Source organism: Aquila chrysaetos, chromosome 17 (assembly GCF_900496995.4).
Source record: "Aquila chrysaetos chrysaetos chromosome 17, bAquChr1.4, whole genome shotgun sequence".
Taxonomy (NCBI): Eukaryota; Metazoa; Chordata; class Aves; order Accipitriformes; family Accipitridae; genus Aquila; species Aquila chrysaetos.
This window is the reverse complement of record NC_044020.1, coordinates 5793241-5809755: the sequence shown is the minus strand read 5'-3', so window position 1 is coordinate 5809755 and position 16515 is coordinate 5793241. Positions and strand designations below refer to the sequence as shown.

Below are 16515 nucleotides of genomic sequence, written 5' to 3'. Positions count from 1 at the left end.
TTCCTTTCAAACGTGAACTACTAGATTTGTACAGTTCTGAATTTGATTACGGTGGCAAATTTTAGCTGAAATCAAGCTACTGCAAAGTCCAACTGAGTTTATTTTTGCATGAACTACCGCAGGGCTGCGTTAAATAACGTCTGCCAAACTTTGTCATTAGGAGAAATAGCAGTTCTTTTTTCTTAGGCCCAGCAGAGGTACCTGGATGGTGCAACCAAAAGCAGAGTATGATGTATCACAACACAGACATGGGGAATGACACAAACTTACCTTCTGTGCCTCAATGATTTCCTTTCCTAAGCTAATGGCATAGCAAATCTAAAAAAAGAAATATATGTAAAGTTCAGGTTTGGTTTGGTTTTTTGTTCCTTAACTGGGACTAAAACACAGAAGTGTCAATGCAAACTTAAATACAGGTCTAAAAGCAGCGGTGGAATACCAATTCACTATGCTAACTACATAAAAATAAAACTGCCTTAGGTTCTGCTTCAGAACTCACTTAGGCTGGTAAATCTTTGCACTCCGTTAGTTTTATTCATCAAACTTAACTGCCAAACCTGGGGGATATTTTCCAGTGCATGTAAGAGTTTTAGTGTTTTAAGACAGAAATTCTCCAGCACATTTCTTATTTCTAATAATCTGTTATTATCATATGCAGCAAGCACCCAGCAGCGTTAACACAGGATGGCTGTCTTGTCTTTGAAAGCTTTATCGATGTACATCTCAATGTGGCTGACACTGATTTTTGTTGGTGCTGGTGCCAGACACACACACTTTCCCCTCTCTCTTAACATTGGTATAAGCAATTGCATCCTTTCCTCCTCGCTGCACATGCTGCTGCATTATCTATAAATTTCGTCCTTTTTAGACATAAGCCATCAAAGGCTTGAATGTTAAGGCATGTTTTCCTGGCAAGAAATTGAGCTGCTCTTGCTTCTATAGCCCTGCTTCCCAGATGTGCAAGCCAAGAAGCCTAAGACCTGTTTTCTAAATAAAGTATTTTATTAAGTGTTATGCAAACCTTTTCCCCTTCTGTGTTGCTCTCAAAAATATATGCGCTCATGGATTCTTCTCCCAGAGTCTCGCTGAGATGGACCACAAAGCCAATCAGTCGCCTATTATCCTGATGAGCAGCAAACTGTGTCACAGTGGCAAGTTCAAACTGGAAGAGTATAACAAAGAATTTATTTTTTTAACCAGAATTTGGTTAGCTTGGTCAAGAGCTCAAGTTCATGTCACTGAGTATTCAATGCTGTGGTAGAAAACCAAATTCTAAACAAAAGTTACTTACACTTGTTCGTGTAACTTGTGTTTGAGGATCTATTAACCTGCAATTATGTGTAGGGGGAAAAAAAAGAAAGTAAATTATTTTAGAGTGATTCTTAGTAATTTCAGGGTGCTTTATAACAGTAAGGCAATCACTATAGCAATTTTACAGATGAGGAAACATCTGCACCGAATCGAATGCTTTATCTCTGATTTCAAGTCAGTTGATGGCAAGTTTCAACTCTAGACCCTGACTCTCGGCCACCTGACACATACAGGTCGTAGTATCTTTCTGAATCACTGATCTGGTAAGCGTCCCGAGTGTGCGGGCTAACACACTAATATGCACAAGGACATAAAACGCACTCCAGCTGACGTGAATGTCTTGTATCAACATATTCTACAGTGACAGTACTGACAACAGGAGAGCAATAGCTCTCTTGCTGTTACTACATGTAAGGACAGAGAATATTCCAATGTGGGTTTTTTTCTATCTTTTTCTGTATCTTTGCAGGCCCTTATAGCCCCACTGCATCCCCTAAATTTTGGTAGGATGTTCTTACAACTTAGGAGGATGATTTCTACATACTACAGAGTACGAAAAGAGACATTTTTACTAACTAAAGTGAATCTCAGGATCTTGCTCCCTCAAAAGGTGTATTTCTTGGAAAAACAAAACCAAAAATACTTTACTAATCACAAGTTGCACAAAGAGAACAGAATGTGACAAGTTCAAGGTTTTACAGTACCTCAAGTTCTTGCTGGTGACCATGAGATGGGATTCAGTCATACGGAATATGTTGTGAATGGCACGAGCAGCTAACACTTGTCTCATAGCTTCATAAATCACCTCACTTGTTTCATCTGACTGAACAGCCATAGATCCTAAAAACCGAACTACAAACATCTGCTGCAAAAGTGAATCTGGAAGATAAAAGGCATGACTTCCTTCACTGTGCTACTCCAATTTTCCAGTAGCTGAAGTTATCAATGAAATTATTTTTTTCACTTTGGAAATTCAACAGTAAACCTGCGGGTGGTGACTGTTGTGAGTAGTGACTTCCTGCTATGAGCCAGGCAGTGCTCTGACCCAGTTTTAAACAGTGCTGGTGCTGGCAGCTAGCGGGGAGGGGGCAGGGCGTGGAAATCACGGTTGCTTGGCAGCTTTAAAAGTGTAACTGGTCCTTTATGCCTTATTTGATTAGCTAGTAAAATGCACTTGTCCATCTCGTTATCAGGTGCACTTAAACTGTGATAAATTTATGATTGTGCACAAGCCTTGGCTTCCACCAAATTAACTCTTATCTTTAAGCCTTGTACATTGCTCACGTTCTTCTATGTCCTTCTGACCTTCCATGCAGCTGGTTCCAATGAGATTTTCATTAAATCCTTCCTTGCTCATTGACTATTACCGTAAGGCTCCTGTTTACAACTAAGCAGCCATCATTTGATCAGGCTCCGTTTACGGTTGGTGGTGAGCAAGGTAAAGCAGGATGACTCCTGCTGAACATGACTGTTCAAAGGCCACAACAGCTGTGTCTACATTGCACAAGAGACCACAGAGAGCGTTAAGCATCAGCTTGAGCTGAGCTACGCAGATCCGCTTGTGCAGCCGGAGACGCAGGGCAGTCACTTAAGCAGTGTGCTCGCTCTCTGCGTGCTGCAATGGGACGGCACCTGCGAGTGAGAGTGTTCAGACCAGTAGGTTCTGCTTTGTTTCTACGAGTAGTTTCCTGACAGGGGCTGTGGGTTCCAGACAGCGGTTTTAGCTGGCACAGCAGAAGAGAACAGCCAGGGTCTGACCCCTGCGTGTGCTGGTAGAGGCAGGTCTTTTGGTGGCATGTCACTGGGAGGAGGGAAAGGAGGCAGCAGTAAGAAACTCCGTTTGCTGAAAGAGACGGATTGCTGCAGCTAGCTATATCCTGGGCCTCTGTGAGATTTAGATTGTGGATTTCAGAGTACACATGGGTAAGAAATGGCTACTACGCAGCCTCAAACTTGAGGCAGAATTATAATACAGTCCCATCAAACCCTTTCTAAAGAAGTCAACAGCTACTTTTTAAAAAAAAAAAAAAAAAAAAAAAAAGAAAAATTAAAGACAAAACCCAAGCAAACCAAATCTTTTTGCCTTTAAACATTTGAAATAAACCTAAACTGGAACACAGCTTGGACTGTCAAGGAAAAAGGTGTTTCTTTTCACAGGTAGAGATGTTTAAAAGACTGGCTTCTGAAAGGTAACTACCTTCAACTGTACTATGGGCCTGTTACCGCTGCTCCATGGTGTCAGGTGCTTTCATTAAGAGACACTGGATAGCTCACAGCTGAATTAGGCCTAAAATCATGACTAATTTTGTCTGGAAAAATGAAGCACTGACCTTCCTCATCTTTACTGCTGTCTTCAGACTCCCCAAATGGGTTTGCACGCCTATGAAATAAGAATAAAAACTAATTATGGATTCCAGTCACCACACACACGCTGCAATACCTGTTTCTGTCCCCTGAAATCACTCAAAGTGATCGATCACTGTCTCTGGTCATACCTGCCACCTCTGTTCTGGTCCAGGAATTCTGTGGCAGGCAGTACAATATCAAACTGAATTGGTGTTCCAGGAGCAATGAGTTGTGTGGAGTCTTGAATTCCAGCTGATTCACTGGGAATTATTTTATCATTTTCCATATTCCTTACATTCTGGCTAAAGTGAAAATGGAAAAAAAATGTTTCAATCAATCAATGACACCTTGTCTTTGCTCTGGAAGGGGGACAAGATTATTCAAAAACCCAAAGTGGGATTGAATCACTATACATAAACATGAGTATTTTCCTATTTACCTGTTACTGAGGACTCTAATAAAATCTCCATTTTATTTTTTTGTACCTGAAATTAATTAGGGAAAAAGTAAATGCTGGTACATTACACCTGAACACAGACCAGCTCTGAGTGTGGGCAGGCTTTCAGCAATAGGTTGCTGTTTGCCTCCCTCCCCTCTAGCTGCTGTATGTACATCCCCATTATCAGTTCAAATAGCAGAGACCTGGACTTGTGGCTACAGGTGTAAATGGCAGTCCTGACATCTTTTTAAGACCTTACTTGGCCACGGGCTTGTTACAATGTGATAGTTAAGAAGCAGCATTACACACTGGGTCAGATTTCTTCCTGCACCTTTTCTGAAAGCGAATGAAATTCTAAGTTTCCCACAGCTACAGAAGTCATAACAATACACATCACTACACATGGTACACTGGGTTTATTAGCAGCATCCTTCTATTTCTAGAAAGTTTTCTGGTTGCACACAGATGTAAGAGTGACTTGGGAGATTAATTGTCAAAGAAATAGCTATTTCCTTTGGCCAGTGAAATAGCTGGCAATACTCTTCTATTTATAAATCTCTACTCAAAGCAAAACAGCTGTACTGTGAATAAAATTAGAAAGACATTGACTGGCATTCTCCATGGCTATAGGGAATCTTTGGAATCTGTAAGCAATCATAATAAAGGGAATCATAAATCATAGCAAAGGCACTAGCCTGAGAGGCAGAAGATCTGGAAAAGGTTTGGATTTCTAGAAGTAAGTATCTGAGTAAAAATTTAGAATTTTCTGACAAAACTAGCAGAGAAGTCTCTTCATGTTGAAGTCAGTGTGACACAAACTTGCCCTATTTTATTTATCACACTGTTTCTGAAAGCAGGATTTCAGTCCACCACTGGGCTTGAAATCCAACTCTGATGAAGTCTGAAGAACTCCCACTGAGCAAGATGATAGGATCATGCGGACACAAAGAAATGATACACAGAATATGTATTTTGAATATAAGCCTATCCTAAAGCATTATTAACAGTTTTTGAAGGAGGGGAGCTTTATTGATTGACCTGGATGAGCACAAGAGAACCATAGTAATTATTCTGACAGCTGTGTAAGGCATATTCCTGTGACAGAATGACAGGAACTGCTTGAGGTAATATGCAAGAATATACTTACTTCAATGTATACTGGGGACTCCGCTGTATTACCTACATTACAAATCATTCCCTTACAGCAAAGCACTTACAAGTAAAGCATTGCGTTTGTTTCTGAAGAAACAGCAAAATCCCAATGGCAACCACAAGAAGCTTCAAACCTGTGATGTGGAGCAATAAGCACTACCCTCAACACTTAGCATCTCTTACGGCTTTCAGTAGGAAACATGAGAAGTAGAGGAATTTGCTGGAACGCACAGGCTTGTAAAGCCAGGGCCTAGACAGGGCCTTCTCCTGGGTGACGCCCCATAAAAAGAGCGTGACTGAGCACAGAGTCTCTAGTCTGTGCAAGTGAGACTGTTACCTGGGGTGGTGAACTTCATGTTTTTTCCCAAAGCTGGTAATGGGAGTCACTGCTTGTAGGGCTGTCTGATTTAACTTGATTGCAGCTGCCTGTGAAAACAAGACCAAACAGCTCTTTTACACACGTACTTTACGTTGCCATGTAAAGAACAATGGGAAAGCAAGTTGGAAGGAATGGACTGAAAGATGGAAACAAGCTCCCACCTCTGGATTGTCAGTGAGATAGATCTGTCTGGAGATGTTGTTGATGGCACATATCCACTGGAAGGGAAAAAAATGCAATTGAACTCTTCGAGCTCATTTGTATACAAGAATAACAGCATTAAGAAAGTATTTTTACCTCCTCGTATTCTTTCTTGCTTTCTGCTTGAAGGGTTATACCCCTAAAACATAAACATAGTGTATGAGTGCTAACAGTGGACACCAGGACTGTTTGACTCCAGGCCTTATAATAACATCACCAAGCTTTGTAACTATTAACCATCAAAGGAACAAAAATCACAAATAAGCTGTAGCTAAAGGATACTGCATGTGCTGTTCAGGCAGTTGTGGGGGAGGATGGGAAGGAATATGCTTTTAATTTGGAAACACCCTTCTGGAAACCCAAAAGGCTTACTATTATAGCAAGCATGTTTTACATGAAACAGCATCTGAAAGGGTAGGTGTGACTGACTGTCCTCAAATAAAACCTGTCACATACGCTTTGCCTGTAGGAGTAGTGATCTGAAAGCAGTATCTTCTGTCTTCACAGTCTACAGCCATAACAGAGCAGTTGTCCAGGTCCTGAATCAATCCTCCAGCTACTGCTCCCCTTGGCTGACACATCAAGTTGCCACCTTGAGTGAAGAAATACAGCCTTTCCCAAGTTGTAGTCACCAGACCTGTTTTACTAAAGAGAAGATGCAGTGATAAAGACTCATTACTATTTAGAAATGACTCTGAACATATATGAAAGTGCAAACATATCCTGATGCTAATCTCAACTTTATGTTCAGCCCTGGAATTTTTTTTATGATAAGTCTCTGTTAAGAAGTAAAAGCAGCACCTACTCTTAGCAGAGACTAATCTTTAATGAAAGCTGAAGAATTAAACTAATTCCAAACATCCCAAGTTAAAAACATTCTCTGCAGTATCTCCTATTTAAGGAATAAAAAAATTATTGGTATTAACTGACATGAAATACTATTAAGCTGGATTAAAAAAAAAAAAAAGTATTTTCAAGCTGAAGAGCAGCATGAGCAATTTCAGCACAAAGAATCATTAAAAAAAAGCATCTTCTGCAAGTAGTATCTCAGAGTCCATCTTCTCCCTAGCTATGGAGTCCTATTATATTGTAATCCAGCTCTTAGAATGCTCTGAGAAATTAATAAATGTCCACTCACAAAAAAAAAATTATTAGTCAAATAGAAATAAACTGATATTTAATCAATCACATAAACAGGGTTACTATATGCCACCAATATACATAGCTCCTCCTGCAGAAGCTGATGAAAGATTTTATTTGGAAAAATCTGCAGAGGTAACTCTATGTATGGTATACATTCAAAGTTACACACTTATACAATAAATAAAAGCTTTATGGACAGTAAAGGAGGTCGTTTATGAAAACACATATTAACTACAAAATATAGCTGTTTATTTTTTTAAACACTATGTCTTCTTTAGTCCTAAGAACTGGGAACAATCTGAACCCAGACCTATCAATTTCTAATTTTTAGCCACTTGAATGCAGGAAATCATCCCTGTAAGTGAATTCAAACAGAAGTAAACTTCTGTTTTCAGGAAAAGAGTCTCAGATGCCTCTAATTTAGTTTAGGCCTCTCAAACACATTTCCAAAGATGACAGAGATACTTAGGAGCTGAAAAGTACAGCTACCACAGTGATTCAGGGGCCTCAAACATCATTACCTGAGGAGTCTTTATGACCTTAAAAGTAAAAAAAAAAGTACCCACTAGTCAGCAACTAAACAAACTTGAGAGTAGCAACAGTCGTCTTACTTTCTAAGATTAAGGTAGCCAGCCTTCTGGATGAGATTTCTATTGATAGCAGGTGAAGTTACATCAGAATCTGGGGTGTAAACAGATTCATTAACTGCAATTAAGTCCTGCTGGGATACCCTCATTTTTTCAGCTTCAGCATCCAGTTCTCCCTGTATGCTGGAAAAAAACCAAGAACCCCAAAGCCATCGTTAGTCAGTTTATACCAGGATATAGCTAACATCTGTAAGCCAAAATGAACAAAAATACCGGTTGAGATTATATTGGAGAGTAGTGCAAAGGTAAAGTTTATTTTTAGAACAGATTTTATAGGAAATATAATGTAATACTACATGTACAAGGCTTTCTCTAAGGACTAGATAAATCAGTGCAATTAGGAAAGAATGGAAGGAAGAGGCATACAATAGGGAACTACTCCAAGAAAATGTCATCTGAGCCTAAAGAGACAAGGTGCATATGCTCTGAAGGTATTAACAACAGTTTAAGGAAAATATGGCTATCTTTGGCAGGCTGGCAGCAGAAGCACAGCCAGGATTTCCCCTTGCGCTTTACTTTGAAAGCCTAGCTTGAAGATGTTAATCTCATTATGTCTCATACAGCAGCTATGCTTTCTTTTTTGCAATTTATACTAAACATAGTTATCTTCTTTCCCCAAGCAGTATAGAGAGACAGTGATCAGAATTATGAGATTGTTTTGTAAGACTGAAATGAACACATGAGAAATGCTTAAGTGTTAAGAGTGAAGAGTTGAGTTTATTTTTTGAGAGAGACAGCTTCTAAAAGCAATGCTTGTATGAATTTACACTGCTGAACATACATAGATGTTGCCCTGGTATAGCAGCACAGTTCAAAGTAGGCTTTACTATAGTATCTCTTGGCTTTCCAGAACTTTGCTTAATTCCTGCAACTGTGCAACATGCAGGAATTCCTGCCATAAGACCATCTATTAATTGGTCATGGATTTTCAACAGGAAGTTTTCCACTAATTCAGAACAATACAATATCAAAATCTATAGCTCAAGTCTCATATTAGCTTTAATGTTTGTTTATAATACTGTCTTCCACTTTGGTGTGATTCAGAAAACATCCTTCGTGCAGGGTAGCAAAACTGAGCTCTTTTTGAATGTATCTGTAAAAATCCAGTTTGCTGAAAGCGATAACTGTGAAAGGGTATCTGAGTGCAAAATTTAACTCAGAAAGTAAGTGATAATTCATTGCAGAAGCATCACACAGATATATACTGCAGTGCTGAATATCTATGTATTCATAATCTTCCTGTAAGACACATTTGGCATAAAGAGGGAAAGAGAACAGCCATTTTACTGGAACAAGCAAGCACAGAGGTCAGAGTCATCATCATATGCCAGTGAAATACCTTCATCCTTTTTTTCAGCTCTACTGTCACACAATCATTAGGAGCCACTTAATTTTCAGAGGTTCCCACAGACCACTGGACAGTCCCATCATACCAATAAACCTCCCCTGTTTCCATCAACCTCAGTAAGTCAGTGTTTCACTTGCAGACTCTTCCAATCAATACACATCAATGGAATGGGCATAATCAGAAAGCAACTAAAGGCCTGCCATTTTGAAAATGTGACATAATTAATACAATAATTAAAAAAAAAAAAACTATTAGATAAATTATACATAAAAGGGCTTAGATCTCCACATCAGCTGCAAGCACTATTTGGTGCATCTGTGGGTAAGGAAGTAGAAAATGGTTTTAGACCACCTGTTTGCACTGCCCTTCTGTGAACCTGAGGTCTGGCTACATGGCTGTGAAGTGAGGTCCTGAGGGAGCTGACTAATGTTCCTGCAAGGCTGGTCTCCATCATCTTCAAAAGTTCACTGCAGTCAGGGAAGGTTCCTAATGACTGAAAAAAAACAAGTGCCACACCTGGCCTTTGAAACAGGCAAGTAAAACTATCTGGGGAACTACAAGCCAGTCAGCCATACCTCAGTTCCTGGGAAAGTTACAGAGCAAATTCTCCAGCCATTTGCAAACACATGAAGGACAAGAAGGCAATTGGAAACAGCCAGCACAAATTTACCAAGGGCAAATCATGCCTGACCACCCTGACTGCCTTCTGTGATGCAATGACTACCTTGGTGGACAGGAGAAGAGTGGTGGATGCTGTTTCACTTGACTTCAGCAAGACCTTTTACACAGTCTCCCATAGTATCCTTATAGCCAAATCGGTGAAATACAAACTGGAGAAGTCTACTACAAGATGGGTAGAAAACATGGCTGGACTACTGAGCTCAAAGGGTTGTCATCAGTGAGACAAAGCCCAACTGGTACCTAGCTATTAGTGATGTTCCTCACGGGTCAATACTGAGGCTTACAGGTTTACAGTCTTTAGAAAGAACTGGACAACCCATAGGAGCATGTGACACCAAACTGGGAAGACTGATTGACAGATACGGTAGAGTGGAGGGCTGCTGTTCAGAGGGACCTTGACACGCTGCAGAAATGGGCAGACAGGAACCTCATGAAGTTCAGCAAAGACAAACACAAAGTCCTGCCTGGGATGGAATAATCCCGTGCAACTGTAAAGGATGGGAGGCATCTGGATAGAAAACAACTCTCAGCAAAAGACCTGGGGGTCCTAGAGGACAATTTGAACATGAGCCAGCACCATGCCCTTGTGGCAAAAAAAGGACAGTCACATCCTGGGCTGCATGAGCAAGAGTATAGCCAGCAAGTCAAAGGAAGTAATTATTCCCATCTTTCAGCACTTGTGAGACTCCAGCAGGAGTACTGTGTCTAGTTTTGGTGCCCCAGCACATGAAAGACAGAAACAAAGTCAAGTGAAGAGCCACCAAGATGGCTAGGGGGCCAGAACACGTGATGCAAGAAGAAGCTGCGAGAATTGTTTTTCAGCCTCAGGAAATGAAGGCTAAGGGAGGGATCTTACTGCTAGCTTAACTACCTGATGGGAGGGTATACAGCAGATGGAGCTAGGCCCTTCTTGGAGGTGCACAGTGATAGGATGAGAGACAACAGACACAAGCTGTAACAGATACTGTCTGTGCCACGTGTGAGAGAGACAGAGATGCTCAAAATTTGACTGGATGCAGTGCAGAGCACTCTGCTCTAACTGACCCTGCTCTCAGCAGAAGAGTGGACTAGATGACCTCTCAAGGTCCATACTGCAGCAGCTGTTCTTTGACTTTCAGAGAAACAATACTAGCAAGTATTTGATTTCTTTATTAACTTTCCCAAACTTGAGGAGTTATTAACTGTATCCAGGCTACTAGGAAAACTCATGGGATGGGAACATAAGAATACTTGTCAGTGCATACCTTAGAAAGTCATTAATACCTGCACCTATGCAATAAGCAATTTTCTCCCTACTTTCTGCCCAAGTGGTTAAACCTTTTGTAGAACATGAGCAAATAACACAGGCTGTACACAGCAGGACCGGAGTTCCATGTAGTCCACTATCCTGTCTCTCGCAGTGGCAAAAAGCCTGTGGAAAAGTACAAGGCAAGTACATATGATTCTTCCCCTGTTCTCCTCCCCAATCTTTCGTAGAAATTAGTGATATCCTGTAACGGTTGAAGTAATCTAGAGACACAGTGGTGCATTTAAGTCAGCACTAAGCAGTATCTGACTGGCCAGATGAAGAGTCACTCTTACATCATTGTGTTAGTCTGTTTCATGTTAGCTTATTTCCAGCTTTTCTGCATCTTTAGAAAGCTGAGACTTCCTAAGCTCCCAGATCACCTCCAAAATGAGACCAGCTGTGTGCATTGTACCACCTAGCCAAGTCATATGAGAGGCTGAGTCTTTATAATTCAGCTGAGTAATATCAGATCTGAATTAAATTAGACCATATTTTGCAAGCTAGTGCCTTTCAACATTACCATTAAATTTCAGAATAAGAATTATTTAAATTCCATTTTGAAATAAAATGGAACAGTGTGTCAGTTTTTACATAAGTGCTACTTCAATGAATCTTTTGATCAGTCATTTTTATTGCACCACAAATTGCTTCCGACAAAACTGCCCTCGCATATTCACGGTTCCCAACACTGGATTCCTCTTCCTAAGGCATGTTTCCCCTATGTCCAAGGTAGAAAGGAGAGAAAAGCTGACAATTCTGAAGTTATATGCATTTGTGGCAATTAGACCAATAGGTTACTGAGAATATTTTAGTGATCTGTCTTCTCTTACATGTTTTTACACTGTTAGCAATATTGACTGTATAAATGAAAATACTTTTAAATATGAAGACTCAGTTTCACAATCAGCTTAAACAGATGCAAGACTACATCACTGCTGATATTCTGTAACTGCACAATGGGTCTCATCGGCTTGTTGTTCCAAGACAAATCTGACAAATAAAAAGCTTTCAGCTTGATTAGCAAGCAGATCTGACTCACTGAGGCCTTGTGATCCCCAGAACTAAAGAAAGAAAGGAGTGGGCAGCACGGTTTTCAGTGGCTGTGTAATCTTAAGTCATGAAACCATGTCCTGTGTCAGTAATTGCTAAGCTGCACAGTGTCATTCAGAATTTTGCAAGCTTCTCTTTTGTTTTTTTCCAAAGACGTCACACTCCTGTACTAGTTACATTTGAGTTGTACTTTCAAGCTTTGCTGTGTGACAGACTTAAAACACAAAAACCAGACTTGGTAAACCAACTGAGCAGCCTATTTTTGCTTCCATTTACTACTGCATACTATCCAGATCCATCAGACTTTGGAAAACAAAGGCTTATTCTATGGTGAGGATCCAATGGCAATATCCTTACTGTACCTACAAGATACAAGCGAGGTGCTCTAGCTTTACCAAATAAAGGACACTATTTCAAGTGAGTTTAAAATCTCTCCTCCAGTCTGTACAAATGCTGTGTAGACTGTGGAGGGATTTATTTCAGAAGTGAGTGTGAAAAGATATATAAGTATAGAGGTACAGGAAGTAAAGCATCATTTAGTGAAAGAATCTACTATACAGGGAGATTACTTCTAACACTGTTCTCAAATTAACAAGTATGCATTATTTAAAATGCCACCAGAGTCAGAATAAGTAATGATTTGGACACAGTCCAATATGAAAGGTATGAAGCAATAAAGTGAAGGACTCCATTTAGTGTTCCAGCTGATTTAAAATAAATTATTAATGTTCTCTCTAATATGATTACATTTTAAATGTAAAGTTTACATTTACAGGGACTTAATTAAAAAGAAAATGTCAATCTTCACTACAAGTTGGGGGGGCAGGAGGGGAAAGAAAAAATAATCACAAAATTAGGAGTACAAAAGTGAGGCAGTTTACTGAAATAAGGACTTAGCCAAAGCAGGTTGAACTCAGTTGTCTATACTGGATGCAATGAATATGTTCTCTAGGGCGAGGAGTTTTGTTTGCCTTGTGTAGCTACAACATCAAAAACTACAGGCCCTAAATCCTTTCTTGGGAGGTTAATGCATTATTGTTACAGTATTATTACAGAAGACCCAGCAAGTATAAATACCTCTAGTTCAGAATGCACTTTAACTCTGTTATATTAATACTGTTAACCCATTTCAACCCAGATTCCATGCTCTGTGTGCATGAAGAGAGAGACACAGGGATGTAAGAAAGCATGTGAACATTTTACAGTATATAGTTCCTGGCTATACTGTAAAAACACTCTCTGCAGTGCACTGACAGCATTTTCCTTTACGTGTACAACCACACCTCCTTTCCACCTGCTGCTTTAACAAAACATGCCCAACAATGCAATGCAATGCAAGCATGGAAAGACTCTCATGAGAAAGAAACAGAGGCGCACTCTCTTATGTGCTGAAGGTTACAGTGCTAAGTATTATGTTACCTTTGAACCATGTCTGAAACAGATGATAAAAAGCTGTCCATTCTTTTGGAAAACATCTCTGCTCCTTTCTTAAAAAAGTTGATCTGAAAAATAAAAAAAGAATGGAATACTGGAAGTTATCTTGGCTTTGGCAGACAAATAACAGATTGTGGGGACTGTGTTAACAGCGACTCCATTATGACTGATACTTTTGGCTGGCGATCAAACACATGGCCAAAACCAGCTGTGTTGCCTTTCTTTGTATTTCTCACTTTTGCAACTTTCCACCCTTTCACACACACATACGCCATTGGCTGCTGACAGGTATGTTTCCAACGAACTTGCTAAATGACTGCAATAAGGGAACTCCTCCCATACTGGCACTGTGCAGAATTTGGTCTAGTGGTTTATGAGCCACTGTGTGCAATGCCACCATATCAAATGGAATGGGACACAAATCATCCATTAGATCTAGTAGTCCAACCTAGACAACCAACTCCAAACTGGAAATTTTTAAACTGCTATAGCAAAGTCAGTCAGGAAAGTGAAGTGTAGCTGTGCTAGCAGAAGCCTCCAGGGCAATTAGTTATATCAACTACAGATTTACCATGGATTTTGTTCTACTGAAGGAGCTAAAACAGCTACTAAGGCCAAAGCGCACATTTTGGGACAGAAGATGAATTCACTTAGCTGGTATGGCTCAGCAGGCATGCAACAGCAGCAAAGCACTCAGTGTAGACTTGACCTTGAATTACCTGCTGCGGGGCACACAGTCATCATTAGGACTTACTGGCAACTGTGTGAAACATGGACAGGGCTACCGCGTTTGTGCAATTAATTAGCTTTTTAAAAAAAAAAAAAAAAAATCAGTGAACTACTCCAGAAAGAGATGTAAAAGGCAAATTCTTGGCTGTTAAGCAATTTATTAGCTCCTTCATCCAATTTTACTTGTGATTCCACTCCTTTTCCTTAACCCTGGGACATGGGATTCCTCTTACCTGTAACTCAGATTTCTGCAACCATGTTATTGACCACAGACTCCCTTTACAGACACAGGAAAGAAAGCACACTTTCTTAAGGAATGATTCACCCACTGTATTTCAGAAGCCTACTTCAGGAGGGAAGAGCTCTAAATTCCACTGATGATATGACTGACATGCCTAGCTTAGATGTTGATGTCAGTTTTCAGTCAAACCAACCCTATATTAGCTGCTGCTTCTTCCAAAAATCCCTTATGGCCTGCTCATTCATTGGAAATGTGAAATCTGAGACACGTTTTGAGTAATTAAAAAAGAAAATATTTATTTTGGCTGAAGGGCAGTTCACAGTATGTGAGCATCAATATCAACTGGCTTCTGGCTACTCAGTCATTCCCATGACAACGTAAGACTGTCCTGTATAAAGCACTGAGATATGGCAGTTTTGCCAGATAAAACACAGGGAAAGAAAGTTCTGTTTGGCTTCCAGTAAAGGAAACCAATGCAGTTCTTTCACTTAGTATAATTACAGCAGAGAAGCAGTGTGAACTCCCGTGGTGGGGAAAGTGACTGGATTCTCATTTATTACCTATTTTATATAGGGCACATGATCTGCTAAAGACACAGGACAGTGGAGATGATGAACCACACTACAATCTCAAATAGAACACTGCATCCATTTTTTCTGTTTTCACAGCCCAATTCTCATTTTCCCAACGCTTTCTTTCATCAGTGTCAAATCACAACAGACCCTTAAAATGGGTGGGAATAAGAATCAAGTGCTGTGAAAATACTAGTTTGTTGACCCTCCTGACCCACTGGCGAGTCAGATTATCAGTATTACTACCGCATTTTACAGACTTGGGAAATGCTCTATCAAATTGCTGGCAGAATAAAGATTAGAAAGAGGATTTGCCAGCCTTATGCTCAATCCACTCTACTGTTTGGTCTTTCCAGTTTTCCAGTGCATGCTCTGTTCCCTATCGCGTACACGCCTCATCAGTATGCTGAACATTATGTGCCAGGAAGGGAACTGCTACATAGGAGAGTCTGTGCAGATAGAGTAAACAGTGGAAGTAAATGCTGCTGCGCTGATAGCTTAGCCATGAAAAAATTAACCTCAGGCTGATTTTGCATATAAGTGTACTGGATTTTTTTTCATTGGTGTCTTTCCTGAATATCTAAACACTCAACTATCTACCACAGACAAGATCAGTTGTTAGAATCTAGGCAAGCTGAATAAAGTTCCGCCCCGTCCCCCCTCCGTTATCACTTGTCAGTTCTCAAAAAAAATTTCAGAGCTACAATGTTTTACTTTTCCCAGGGACGTGTACAGACGCTTTACTGTCCGTACCTGTCCTCGTGTATATCCTAGCATAGGTTCCATCATTGCCACTCTCTTCCTGTACTGCAGAGCATTCAGGGCACAGTAATATTGCAGAGATGAAAGGTGCTGCTTTCTTCTTGCATTTGCCACTTCTTTTGCCACTTCTGCCTTAAGCTGAATAAAAATTGATAAAGAGGTTGACAAAGTGTTACTGTGCATATGGATATATTTACTGATTATTTTCAAGTTATCTTTAAACAACTCTCATTACAGAACTTCTCCACATTAAAATGAAGGATGAGAAACTAAGAAAGCAAATCCAAAATCCAAAGCAAGTACTTCAAGCCCTTCTCTGTCAAGATACTTAAGCATTTGGGGAGCCCCTGTGACTATAAACTACGTAACTACCACAACTAAAATTCTGGATCTGCTCTCAGTGCAAGGAATTTATTAGCAGCTGAGATCACAACACAAGCCTGCAAGCGCAGAATTCAGAGATGAATAATTCACAATATGCTCTATCACATTCTGTTCTGTAATGCATTTCCTTTAAAGGACCATCCTGTAGAACTGATGCACTCTTAGGATAGGGCCAATCACATGCTTTTTGGCATACAGGGATATATTCTGGAGTAGTGGTCCAGTGAGCAAAGAAGAAACGTAAAACAATCCCACCAGAGTTATGTGTACTGTAAGTGGAATGACAATCCATACAGAGAAATTTAGCAGGAAGGTAGATGCGAAAAAATGGAATGCTTTATAAACAGCAGACACAAGGCTTCATGACAGTTCACAATGAATTGTACCCAGTGATACAGCATCATCACA

At 40.1% G+C, this 16515-nt stretch overlaps 1 protein-coding gene across 4 annotated transcripts in view; it reads right to left on the bottom strand.

The window, feature by feature from the left end:
• APPL2 (adaptor protein, phosphotyrosine interacting with PH domain and leucine zipper 2) overlaps positions 1-16515 on the bottom strand; it is a 39904-nt gene that overhangs the window by 1700 nt on the left and 21689 nt on the right. For 3 of the 4 annotated variants that reach the window (XM_041118228.1, XM_041118229.1, XM_030041516.2), the window contains 13 exons: positions 15715-15861; positions 13405-13487; positions 7583-7741; positions 6285-6473; positions 5925-5967; positions 5789-5845; positions 5586-5674; positions 3807-3959; positions 3642-3691; positions 2016-2190; positions 1292-1328; positions 1022-1162; positions 271-318 (listed from right to left, as the gene is read on the bottom strand). In XM_041118228.1, coding sequence (XP_040974162.1) covers positions 271-318; positions 1022-1162; positions 1292-1328; positions 2016-2190; positions 3642-3691; positions 3807-3959; positions 5586-5674; positions 5789-5845; positions 5925-5967; positions 6285-6473; positions 7583-7741; positions 13405-13487; positions 15715-15861 — 1371 coding nt within the window. Of the gene's footprint in view, positions 1-270; positions 319-1021; positions 1163-1291; positions 1329-2015; positions 2191-2943; positions 3113-3641; positions 3692-3806; positions 3960-5585; positions 5675-5788; positions 5846-5924; positions 5968-6284; positions 6474-7582; positions 7742-13404; positions 13488-15714; positions 15862-16515 lie in introns of those variants that run through there. The other variant, XR_005930779.1, reaches the window with a different exon arrangement.